Source organism: Ostrea edulis, chromosome 6, assembly GCF_947568905.1.
Source record: "Ostrea edulis chromosome 6, xbOstEdul1.1, whole genome shotgun sequence".
Classification (NCBI taxonomy): Eukaryota; Metazoa; Mollusca; class Bivalvia; order Ostreida; family Ostreidae; genus Ostrea; species Ostrea edulis.
Genome location: NC_079169.1, coordinates 53129073 through 53143045, shown reverse-complemented (window position 1 = coordinate 53143045; position 13973 = coordinate 53129073). Strand labels below are relative to the sequence as shown.

The 13973-nt window shown below is 34.6% G+C and overlaps 1 protein-coding gene across 2 annotated transcripts; it reads right to left on the bottom strand.

The window, feature by feature from the left end:
* Positions 1 to 800: 800 nt before the first annotated feature.
* On the bottom strand, positions 801 to 12827 carry LOC125646742 (transcription termination factor 3, mitochondrial-like). 2 transcript variants are annotated; one of them, XM_048873261.2, is made up of 7 exons: positions 12460 to 12827; positions 11463 to 12258; positions 10699 to 10883; positions 9726 to 9870; positions 9366 to 9433; positions 5553 to 5643; positions 801 to 1092 (listed from the first exon to the last, which is right to left on the bottom strand). In XM_048873261.2, exons 2-7 carry the CDS (start codon positions 12094 to 12096, stop codon positions 818 to 820), a joined length of 1398 nt encoding a protein of 465 aa, XP_048729218.2. In that variant the 5' UTR covers positions 12097 to 12258; positions 12460 to 12827; the 3' UTR covers positions 801 to 817. The 2 variants fall into 2 exon arrangements, with proteins under 2 accessions (XP_048729218.2, XP_048729217.2); XM_048873260.2 differs by having other exon boundaries at positions 11463 to 12101; positions 12460 to 12826.
* Positions 12828 to 13973: the final 1146 nt, after the last annotated feature.

Sequence of the window (13973 nt, the reverse complement as noted above, 5' to 3'; positions counted from 1 at the left end):
TGCTGTTGGACTTCGAAAAATAGCATGAATTATCAGATTCCAAATTTTTTGTTGTTGTGCTTGCAGATATTCATTTGATATTTGATACATTGCTTTGACATAACATATTACAGATCGAGTTTGAATTTTGTGATTTATCACTGAGTTATGGCCCTTGGACTTAGAAAAATAGTGTGAAATATCAGTTTTTCGGACTTTTCTTTTTTTTTAGGTTGTGCTTGCAGATATTTATTTAATAATTGGTACATATTTAGTTTGTCCCTACAAAGTTGATAAGAACTAGTGGAATCACATCCATACCAGCTTAAAGTTTACAACCAAGTTTCTAAATTCTATAGATAGAGTACTACACTCATTAAAACTTCTAGCATAGTAATACAGCAATGTAGCTAAATTATTCATGATCACCTACATTTCACAGTTCATTGGCATAGTTAAAGACCTAAATCTAATTATAAATTTGGTTTTTTCCTAGTCTAGTCTTTGTACCTGAATAGTAGTTGATTTCCAATTACCAATCCTATCCAGGTTCCCTAATTTTCCCCTTTACCATAACCTACATAATGAACTTCGAATATTGTTGTGGTCCAATAAACCTCGCGACCAGTAGGGGACTATGTACTGCCAATACTCTCAGAATGCTTGTTTCATTTGAAAAGAACAAAAGCTTTAAAATGTGTTGTGGAACATGTTCAAGAAATGTACTTTTAACATGTACATGTAAAAGAAACAACACTCCTAAACAAACGAACTAAACAGGCAAATTTGGACAGTAAATTTCCACAAAAGAAATCATCAGATGAGTTTGATAAAGATTTTATTCTGTTTTTAAGAACATCATGTAGTGTTCCTTTGGTACGTTAATTTTCCAGCACCATTTGTCAACTGTATACATTGCAAGTGATTGTAGAGACACATATCCTGATTTTTCTGGGTCATAGTGGGCTCGACCAATCTCCTTCAGGAAGGCGTGTCTGCGTCGGACTTGGTGCTGGTCCCCCAGGAGAACCTCTGGGTTCTCGGAGAGCTTCTGGGTGCTGATTCCCATGTCATACAATACCTCCAGTCTAGACTGAACTGTAGATCTAGCATCTGACAAAGAAAACACTATGGTTATACATCTGACACAGAAAACACTACAGTTATACATCAGACACAGAAAACACTACAGTTATACATCTGACACAGAAAACACTAGTTATACATCAGACATAGAAAACACTACGGTTATACATCACAGAAAACACTACAGTTATACATCAGACACAGAAAACACTAGTTATACATCAGACATAGAAAACACTACAGTTATACATCAAACACAGAAAACACTACATTTATACCTCAGACACAGAAAACACTACAGTTATACATCAGACACAGAAAACACTACAGGTATACATCAGACACAGAAAACACTATGGTTATATATCTCACACAGAAAACACTAGTTATACATCACAGAAAACACTACAGTTATACATCTGACACAGAAAACACTACAGTTATATATCTGACACAGAAAACACTACAGTTATACATCTGATACAGAAAACACTAGTTATACATCAGACACAGAAAACACTACGGTTATACATCACAGAAAACACTACAGTTATACATCAGACACAGAAAACACTACAGTTATACATCAGACACAGAAAACATTGCAGTTATACATCTGATACAGAAAGCACTACAGTTATACATCACAGAAAACACTACAGTTATACATCAGACACAGAAAACACTACGGATATACATCACACACAGAAAACACTACAGTTATACATCACAGAAAACACTACGGTTATACATCACAGAAAACACTACAGTTATACATCTGACACAGAAAACATTTCAGTTATACATCTGACACAGAAAACACTATGGTTATACATCACATAAAACACTACAGTTATACATCAGACACAGAAAACACTACAGTTATACCTCAGACACAGAAAACACTACAGTTATACCTCAGACACAGAAAACACTATGGTTATACATCAGACACAGAAAACACTACAGTTATACATCAGACACAGAAAACACTACAGTTATACATCGGACACAGAAAACACTACAGTTATATATCACAGAAAACACTACAATTATACATGAGACACAGAAAACACTACATTTATACATCACAGAAAACACTACAGTTATACATCAGACACAGAAAACACTACAGTTATACATCTCACACAGAAAACACTACAGTTATACATCACAGAAAACACTACGGTTATACATCACAGAAAACACTACAGTTATTATATACATCAGACACAGAAAACACTACAGTTATACATCAGACACAGAAAACACTACAGTTATACATCGGACACAGAAAACACTACAGTTATATATCACAGAAAACACTACAATTATACATGAGACACAGAAAACACTACATTTATACATCACAGAAAACACTACAGTTATACATCAGACACAGAAAACACTACAGTTATACATCTCACACAGAAAACACTACAGTTATACATCACAGAAAACACTACGGTTATACATCACAGAAAACACTACAGTTATTATATACATCAGACACAGAAAACACTACAGTTATACATCAGACACAGAACACTACGGTTATATATCTCACACAGAAAACACTACAGTTATACATCTGACACAGAAAACACTACAATTATACATCACAGAAAACACTACAGTTATACATCAGACACAGAAAACATTACAGTTATACATCAGACACAGAAAACACTACAGTTATACATCTCAGAAAACACTACAGTTATATATCTCAGAAAACACTACAGTTATTATATACATCAGACACAGAAAACACTACAGTTATACATCAGACACAGAAAACACTACAGTTATATATCTGACACAGAAAACACTACAGTTATACATCTGACACAGAAAACACTACAGTTATACATCTGACACAGAAAACACTACAGTTATACATCTGACACAGAAAACACTACAGTTATACATCACAGAAAACACTACAGTTATACATCACAGAAAACACTACAGTTATACATCACAGAAAACACTACAGTTATTATATACATCAGACACAGAAAACACTAGTTATACATCAGACACAGAAAACACTACAGTTATACATCTGACACAGAAAACACTACAGTTATACATCACAGAAAACACTAGTTATACATCAGACACAGAAAACACTATAGTTATACATCAGGCACAGAAAACACTACAGTTATACATCAGACACAGAAAACACTACAGTTATACATCAAACACAGAAAACACTACGGTTATATATCTCACACAGAAAACACTACAGTTATACATCAGACACAGAAAACACTACAGTTATACATCACAGAAAACACTACGGTTATACATCACAGAAAACACTACGGTTATACCTCAGACACAGAAAACACTACCGTTATACACCAGACACAGAAAACACTACAGTTATACCTCAGACACAGAAAACACTACGGTTATACATCAGACACAGAAAACACTACCGTTATACATCAGACACAGTAAACACTACAGTTATACATCTGACACAGAAAACACTACGGTTATACATCAGACACAGAAAACACTACCGTTATACATCAGACACAGAAAACACTACAGTTATACATCACAGAAAACACTACGGTTATAGATCACAGAAAACACTACAGTTATTATATACATCAGACACAGAAAACACTACAGTTATACATCAGACACAGAAAACACTACAGTTATACATCAGACACAGAAAACACTACAGTTATACATCAGACACAGAAAACACTACAGTTATACATCTCACACAGAAAACACTACAGTTATACATCACAGAAAACACTACGGTTATACATCACAGAAAACACTACAGTTATTATATACATCAGACACAGAAAACACTACAGTTATACATCTGACACAGAAAACACTACGGTTATACATCAGACACAGAAAACACTACGGTTATACATCAGACACAGAAAACACTACCGTTATACATCAGACACAGAAAACACTACAGTTATACATCTGACACAGAAAACACTACAGTTATACATCACAGAAAACACTACGGTTATACATCACAGAAAACACTACGGTTATACATCAGACACAGAAAACACTACAGTTATACATCAGACACAGAAAACACTACAGTTATACCTCAGACACAGAAAACACTACGGTTATACATCAGACACTGAAAACACTACCGTTATACATCAGACACAGAAAACACTACAGTTATACATCTGACACAGAAAACACTACAGTTATACATCACAGAAAACACTACGGTTATACATCACAGAAAACACTACAGTTATTAAATACATCAGACACAGAAAACACTACAGTTATACATCAGACACAGAAAACACTACAGTTATATATCTGACACAGAAAACACTACAGTTATACATCACAGAAAACACTACGGTTATACATCAGACACAGAAAACACTACAGTTATACATCACAGAAAACACTAGTTATACATCAGACACAGAAAACACTAGTTATACATCTGACACAGAAAACACTACAGTTATATATCTGACACAGAAAACACTACAGTTATACATCACAGAAAACACTACGGTTATACATCAGACACAGAAAACACTACGGTTATACATCACAGAAAACACTACAGTTATACATCAGACACAGAAAACACTACAGTTATACATCAGACACAGAAAACACTACCGTTATACATCAGACACAGAAAACACTAGTTATACATCTGACACAGAAAACACTACGGTTATACATCACAGAAAACACTAGTTATACATCAGACACAGAAAACACTATAGTTATACATCAGGCACAGAAAACACTAGTTATACATCAGACACAGAAAACACTACAGTTATACATTAAACTAAATAAAAGTTCTGGCTGTTGTCGGGGATAAGAACTAATACTGTAAACCAACTTTTATTTGCAGTTACTTTATTTTGTGATTTACCATGGCAACTATTTTTTACGTCCTAGATAATCTTAACTAAGTACAAAATACATTGAAGAACTGGTTCCCGGCAAGAAATATTAGCGAAAATGAGGTTCTTGTGAACCTGACGAAAAATTTTTGCACACGAATAAAATTGGTTTACAGTACCTTTCGATGTGAATTTACTGCAGCAAATCCTGCAATATGTTTGATTGATTGATTGTTTATTGTTTAATGTTCCTCTTAAGAATATTTCACTCATGGAGACGTCACCATTGCCGGTGAAGGGCTGCAAAATTTAGGCCTATGCTCGGCGCTTATTGGCCTTTGAGCAGAGAGGGATTTTTATCTTACCACACCTGCTGTGACACAGAACCTCGGTTTTTGCAGTCTCATCCGAAGGACCACCCCATTTAGTCGCCTCTTACGACAAGCAAGGGGTACTGTGGACCTATTCTAACCTGGATCCCCACGGGACTAATATAGTGTGAAATCAATACTTGATTTGATAAGTTAATGAGACATTACCATGCATCTCATTGTCGCTGAAATTAATTATGTACTACAACAAAGAACTCACCCTCCGTAAATATGAGAGGACATTTTAGAAATATTGCCTGCAGTTGTGACTGATCAAATCCCCAGATGTCGTGGAAGAGGAAGTGTAGATCCTATAATAAATCAAAGAGTACATTATACAGGTAAAATAGGTGTAGAGTATGTTACCAATGTACTAATTTCATTACTATACCACAGGTGATGTTATCTGTAGGTCAGTGGTGGGAAGGATAATGACCCTTGTAAAAACTTGAATCATCTTTACACTTGATTAAGAAAACCTTCTGCCACAGAAAAAAATGTACATGTGCATGAACTAGCTTACAATATCTTAAATGAATATGTGACTGATATACGAATAAATAGAAAATACAGTGAAAACTGTCTAAGGCCAAAAAAAAAATTATAAATAGTTTTGATGAGGCATAATGTTGACTGTAGAATGAGTTACCTTTTCTTTGGCATTGGAAGTTGGAATTTTTATTTTTATTAAAAATAGTTTCACACATTTAATACTTACTATTAAATGTATCGTATTATTCTAAAACACTTGCACATAATTGAGTTTGCATTCAATAATTATTTGAACAAAAGATACTTACAAACTTGTTAAAACCTTCAAAAAGTTTTACATAAATATCTATAACAAAAGAGTGACCTCATTTACATAAATAAACATAGATTGAAAAAAAAATCCATGCGATACAATTTCAACGCATGCAACGGGGCCCCGAGAAACTATTGATGAATTTTTTATAGCCTAATCCATTTCACTAGGCATTCCGACCTTTATTTTCATTCTCAACTTCGATTTTTATTGTTTTTTACACTGATTATACTGATACACAGTGTATTCTGACAAAAATTTTGTCTCCCAGTGCATGTCGGATTAGCCAGGTTTCACTGTACATGTATCACAAACTCAGTCTATCTACGAGGTTTGATTTCAAAGTTTATGAACTAGTGCCATGACAAAGGTACACGTAATGTGCATGCTATACATAAATGCGTGTACATAAACTATTATCGATTATGTGTCTGAAGTCTGGGGAAACCATAACATACTTACAAGCTTCATATTTCAAATTTTCATGATATCTTTCAGAATGTTTTATGATTAACTTAATTAATAAAATCAATAATGGGATTCTTATTAAGAAGTTTAGTCAGAAAATACAGTTCCATTTGTTTGTAAATTCTTTATCAAATAAAATCTGTAACTTTAATGATCATTAAGTATTGAGGTCTTGCCATGAAACATTGTCAATGAGCTTTAATTAAACAATAAAATGCTTTCTTTGAAAATTGTTTCGTTGGATGATGAAGGTAGCAAGCATTGCAGAAAGAAGAATATAGCAAAATTGATGGATGCTCCCTGAAATGCATCTAACCAATGAACTACTTTACATGACGAATGACTCACACTATGATCAATAACTGTTGAAATATTGTTGAAATGAAGGTTGCTTTTTCATATATAAGGTATATGTTGAGTGATGTTGACCTTTACAAAATGACCTTGAGTGACCTTTGTCTGAAAGTCATTTCCCCAATACTTATTTGTGAGATATATGATCACTACCTGTTAAAAAACTGTTGAAATAAAGAACTTTTTTCTTATATAAGATATATGTTCTGAGTGACCTTGACCTTTCCAAAATGACCTTGGTCTGAAAGTCCCTGTCTCAAGGAACAATTGTGATCAGTTATGATAAATTTCTGGTGAAAGGTTTAGGAGATGGGAACTTTGATATCAAAAACTGTTGAAATAAGGAACTTTTAAATGTTCTGAGTGACATTGACCTTTCCAAAATGATCTTAGTCCAAAAGTCTTTGTCTCAAAGATCATTTGTGATCAATTATATCAATTTCTGATGAAAGATTTAGCAGATATGACTCAGATAGACAGACAGACATGACGGCGACTATGTTTCCCTGAAAATTTTCAGGGACCATAAACGGGTTACGTAAATTTTTTCTGCAATGTTTGCTTCCTTTATCACCTGATGAAACAACAAAGAAAGACATTTTATTGTTTATATATATTATTATGCATTTTAGAAAAATATAAACTCGATTTAAGTTCCAAAATATCATATGGTTGACCCATTTGTTATGATAAACGGAACAGCCAATGCATCCTTTGACCTAGATAATGCTCCATATTTGGTAATGATTACACAGACAGTGGTAACTAAACAAGAGGCCCATGGGCCGCTCACCTGAGTCACCTTTGCCCATATCTGAAGACTTTCCATATATATTTGCATGTAAAACCTTAGTCCCTATTATGGCCCCAACTACCCCTGAGGCCAAGATTTTTGCAAACTTGAATCTACACTACGTCAGAAAGCTTTCATGTAAATGTCAACTTCTTTGGCCCAATGGTTCTTGAGAAGAAGATTTTTAAAGCTTTTTCCTATATTTGTATGTAAAACTTGGACCCCCCCCCCCCACTTGTGGCCCCATCCTAACCCCCGGGGGCCATGATTTGAACAAACTTGAATCTTCACTATGTCAGAAAGTTTTCTTGTAAATATCAGCTCTTCTGACTAAGTGGTTATTGAGAAGAAGATTTTAACTATATATTTGTATGTAAAACTTTGATCCCCCTTGTGGCCCCATCCTACCCCCGGGGGCCATGATTTGAACAAACTTGAATCTGCACTATGTCAGAAAGTTTTCATGTAAAACTCAGCTTTTCTGGCTCAGTGGTTCTTGAGAAGAAGATTTTTAAAGATTTTTCCTATATATTTGTATGTAAAACTTTGATCCCCTATTGTGGCCCCATCCAACCCCTGGGGTCCATGATTTGAACAAACTTGAATCTGCATTATGTCAGGAAGCTTTCATGTAAATCTCAGCTTTTCTGGCTTAGTGGTTCTTGAGAAGAAGATTTTTAAATGACCCCACCCTATTTTTGCATTTTTGTGATTATCTCCCCTTTGAAAGGGACATGGCCCTTCATTTGAAAAAACTTGAAAGCCCTTCACCCAAGGATGCTTTTGGCCATGTTTGGTTGAAATTGGCCCAGTGGTTCTGGAGAAGAAGTCGAAAATGTGAAAAGTTTACAGACAGACGGACGACGGACAAAATGTGATCAGAAAAGCTCACTTGAACCTTCGGTTCAGGTGAGCTAAAAACCAGATTAAACTAGTTTGCAACATACATGCATTCATTCTCTATGATGAAAGCAATGTCAATTTCAAAAATAAAGTGCACCGCCACAGCACATGATACGCCCGTCACATATTGTTAACAGTATAGATTGTACCCATTAAAACATTTTTTTTAATATCACCTTAATTAAATGTCACAGTGACCTTAAAGTAGGATGCGACACACCTTCTACCTAAGATGCATTAGTTGACCAATTTTGGTGATTCTAGGTCTAATAGTTTTCAAGTTGTGAGCCGGACAAGTTTTTGCCATATATGGCCATATCTTCTTAATGAAAAGTCACAGTGACCTGGTTTTAATGTGCGACACACCTTCTACCCAAGATGTATCTACAGACAAAGTTTGATGATTCTAGGCCTTGTAGTATTTAAGTTACGGGTCGGACACGAAAAAGCTAACAGACGGACGGACATGAACACCATACCATAATACGTCCCGTCTTAAGACGGGCGTATAATAATATAAAAGCTTCAGTGAATGTAAATATTGAATAATGACTGAGGCAGTGTACAATTGTTTTTCTCCTGTTGAATAAACTGTATGTTTCATCTGTTTAAATTCAAAATTTAGCAAAAAGAAAACCAATTTAAAACCTGAATTTTCTTTCAATCTACTATGTGATATCTGTACTGGGTTAATGAACAAAATTAATTACCTGGATTTTCTTTCTACTGTGTGATATCAGTATTGGATTAATGGAGAAGATATCCCTCATCTCATCACCTGTTAAAACAATCATTGTTCACGAAAATTTCCAGTACTGATGTAAATCAACATAATTATCAAATGTTACTGACAATTCATTAAAATTTGCAAATTAGTTATATATACATGTGTGTGAGTGTAATGAAATATTTGAACTATTTTTATAAACATAAAAATACCATAAAACTTGCAAATAGCTAGACTGATATTCTATCAATATCTTCATCTGACTGTATAAACCACCACGAATATGACTTGTTGCATCTGAACACAGAAGAAACACTGAAGCATGATGGTCAAGGGTCAGTACCTTTGAGATGGAACAATTTCTGAAACATCCCAAGCTTCGAGTCAATCTGTGCTACCTCCATTATCAGGAACATCGAGTGCCTCACAACCATTTTACTGACCATGTCCGCAGTAAATCTCTTCGATTTCAGGTAGTCCACCACAGACTACAATTACATGCATTCTTGTATCAATGAGTCATAAAGGTACTACATAATTACATAAAGTTCACTTACTATGTGTACATTGTAAGAGTTCATTTTAAACCACTGTGAGAAATTTATTGGTAATAAATGAACATCTTCAAAGTGGTCCACACAATATGCATGAAAAGTAATGTAGAATGAACTGCTCCCAGAAAATCTCTTTGATTTGAATATATTCCCATGCTGTCATCAATCTTCAATATTATACATATAATAGTAATTGAACATGCACATACATTTGTTTTGTAACAAGTGTTTTGTCAGAAACTGTGTAAAGATACCAATCAGTACTTTAGTCTTAATGGAGCTCAATATACATGTATACTGCTTTAATACTGAAATAAAATTTTCATTTGTTTGCATTCTAACAAACCATTGCAATCACCTGATCACATAAAATAGAATAAAGAACAAAACTATAAGTGATGTTTTGTGAAACACTGACACTTCTCAGGCTCTGTATGGCCAAACTCCCGAGGTCAAAATTTTGGCATGAAAAGAAAGGCCTTGTCACAAGGAATACACAAAATATGAATGCACTAGCTATCACCATCCATTCAAAAGTTATGACCAAGGTTCATGTTTCTGTGTACAGACAAGACAAAAATCTAAGATGGGGGCATAAAAATGTGTTGATTTATTCCTTCAAATGCTTTCAGTAGAAAGGATGATAATATTTGCTACTTTATTCTTCCAAATTTTTTCAAGTGTTCTTGCATACTGAGGAAATATTACACCCTGCCCTTGGACAAAGTCAAAAAATTTGATATAAATAGATGCATGTATTACCTGTAGTTTGCTTATGGGATCTTCCAAGATATACGGATTGGTGGTAAGAACATGACCAATGTTATGATCATAAACACCGAGATCTTTCACGTATAACAACTTTGGTACAATGTCTTTCTTAAAATCTTGCCGGATGAGAAGGTTCCCAATATATGGAAATTTTTGAACAGAAGACAAGTCAACTCCTGAAAATTTATGTTGATTATTACATTAAAGGTTTAGGCATTAGGGCTGTCACGGTTCCAAAAATTTTGGGTCAGTTCGGGTTTGGGTATTTCGGTTCGGGTCTATATAGCTATTTCAAAAATCTAATATACAAGTTAAAATCAAAAACCTTTATTGTATTTTGTTACAATAATTACTCGCGGACGTGGACTCTGGTTTAGACTCAACATCCATGCTATTAGAAACAGCATTGTCACTTCTACTCATTTCCATTCCATGCTATCAATGTTTTGTCATTAACGATGTTGATCCTGTCATGTATTCTAAATGTGTATGACATATGTTACACACTGTCATTGTTTAAACAGATTTCTAATAAATTATGATTCTATCGTAAAAACCGGACCCGAACCGAAATACAGAAAAATGGAACCGAACCTGACCCGAACGACACGACCCATGGTTTTCAGTTATTGCAGCCCTATTAAGCATCCAACAATTTTCATCTCTAAATATACATGAACTATTTTTTCATGACCAAGCAATAAACCAATGGGATTAAATAAACAGTAATCCATAGATATAATTTACATAATCACCTAGCATGACAAGTTGCTGTAGTGTCTCTGAATGTTGAATATAACTCTCAAAGCTATCGGATATCCTAGGTAAGAAGTCGTATTTTATTCCTCTGTTCTCATCAGGGTGGGGAATCAGCGAGGTCATGCGATCCCACTCTTCACTGTCAGGGTCCAATTTCTCCACTTCATCCAGATAGGCGTCAATTTCGGCTAATGTCTCAGGAGTGCAAGACTGAAGGTCAGAGTTCACAGCTTTAACTACCTCGCTCAATGACGTTCTTGGAAAAAATCTATTGAAAAGCTGAGTGTTCACTGACAAACCTGGACCGATTTCCACATCAGTGCTCTTTTTCAATATTTCTGCATCCATGTAATTTCGTTCTTTATTATGTTCACTCAGTGTCATTGTCACGCGAGTATCTGAAATCTCCTTTGATACATTCCCATACGAGTCAATTCCCTTTCCCTTCTTTGAAATCCTTTCCAAATTAACTTCAGTCGTATTTATGCAATTTGCTAAATCTTCAAATGGGTCGCCTCTATCCTCGTGTCTTTCAGGCAGATTTCCACTTTCACTATGAATCAATGCACACAGTCGCTGACTATGAATAATAGCCCTTCTTCCACTATGGAAAGCTTGTTTGGAAAGCATTCTCTCTGAAATTACCAAGAGAAAGACTGTCTCGTTACAAACGTAAATTCATCCCAGCGCCAAGAGATGGTGGTGATATCGACATTTGAAGACAAGTTGAGACAACACAAACAGTGATTTGGATAAATTTCTTCTTTCCCAATCCCACTCATATTTAAAGCTCTATAAGTACATATTACATTCGACTTTAATATATTCAAAACATATATATTGCATAGGCCTAACAGCTGATAAAGAAAAATAATATCTTAACCAGAATTTCCTCGACAAACATAGCCCCATTCACGTAAATACCTCTTGATTTCACTACATCTCAGTCGTGGTAACAGAAAATATGCATGAAACATAGAAAGTTGTACTTACAAATATATTTCTACCAGGTGTTTATCTTGTATGTCAACAATATTTTAGTTTACATCACGTTCACATTTCACTTTTGGTGCAGCCGATTTTAGATAAATCATACTTTGAATGTGTTTAGTAACTTGTACATAGAATGCGTCGTCTTAAATGGAATCTACTCAACACACCACAGATGATATGTTCATAATTTTGTAGACATATTAAAAGGAAAATACTTACAAAAATAAATTGTGCTTATGATTGCCAGCATTTTCCTTAAAGTAGCAATCCTATTTATAAAAATAAAGCTAGCTTTGTTTTATGCATAGATATTAAATGCATGTACACTTATTGCAGTATATAACATATAATATCCAGGCAACTAGAATCACAGGCACCTGAAGTATGGATACTACTACCCCTCCCCCCCCCCTAAACTTTTTGTTTGCGACATCAATTTCTCCAAAATGTGTGGATTCCTTGTCTATCTCGTTCCTATTTCGATTTTTGTACTATTTCATTGACAAACGTTCTCGCTTTTTGGCAGAAATCTCTAACTTACAAAAAGCTTGAAACGAGAAAAATTATTGCTGCCAAAAAAAAAAAAAATTAAAAGGGAGGATTGTAGTAGCATCCATTTAATGTTAAATCTAAAGCAAGCTAGCATGGTGCTGCGCAATGCCTTTTTTCGCTGACACCATGCACCCTTTTTAATTGCACCATGCCCTTTTATCTCTATATAAATTTTTAGAAATTATTTGTTAATATAAACAATTGTTCTTTTTTTCACAAAGTTGATTGAAAGGTTTAAAATCAAGACAACAGGTATTAACTTTTAAAGATCGGGCTAAATGATTATTCTATTACTATCATAGTAAGATACAATGAAAGTGCCCCGAAATTGTCTTGCCGCGACGAAAAGTGCCCTTTTGTGGCACACACACAGATCTCTAGATCCTAGATTCCACACTAAGATTCCACACAGTGGCAAAATCAGGGGTGGCCAAATAAGGCATACCCCCTCCCCCTACTTTTTTGACAGTGACCAGTATTTGTAAAGCAAATAAAGATATATTGGGTAACTGCTGCTCCCCAACCATTTTTTTAACAGTCGTAGTCATGTAAAGTGGTGAAATTTATGACTAAAAATTATTCAGAAAAGCGAGAGTATTAAGAGTAAAAGATTTCACACACACCCCACCCCCCTTCACACACCGACAATTTCAGAAAATGAAGTCTTTAATAGAAGAAGAAAAAAATTCAGGCTTACACAGCAGCTCTTCCCATGAACTAGCTACCATTTTAAAGATTGGCACAATACACCTTGTTCTTATTTTTGGGGGTTATTTCAAAACTTGATAATATTTTTGAAAAGTGATCAACTTCCAATTTGAAAAATGATTTATATGGTGCCATGACATCAGCTATATTTGTTAATAATCAAAATATCCATGCTCCAGTTCCAGTGAGCTCTTGATTGGTGAATTGATAATTAACAAAGAGCAACTTTGTGTGGACAAGATATTGTTACTGAT

What these genes read in the sequence shown, in the direction of transcription:
- LOC125646742 (XM_048873261.2), bottom strand. Translation starts at nt 12,096, where the DNA reads ATGCTTTCCAAACAAGCTTTCCATAGTGGAAGAAGGGCTATTATTCAT. An exon ending in ATCCCATAAGCAAACTACAG is followed by an intron (nt 9,871 to 10,698) that starts GTAATACATGCA and finishes ATGTAATTGTAG; the next exon opens with TCTGTGGTGGACTACCTGAA. An exon ending in ACAGTAGAAAGAAAATCCAG is followed by an intron (nt 5,644 to 9,365) that starts GTAATTAATTTT and finishes GATTTATTATAG; the next exon opens with GATCTACACTTCCTCTTCCA.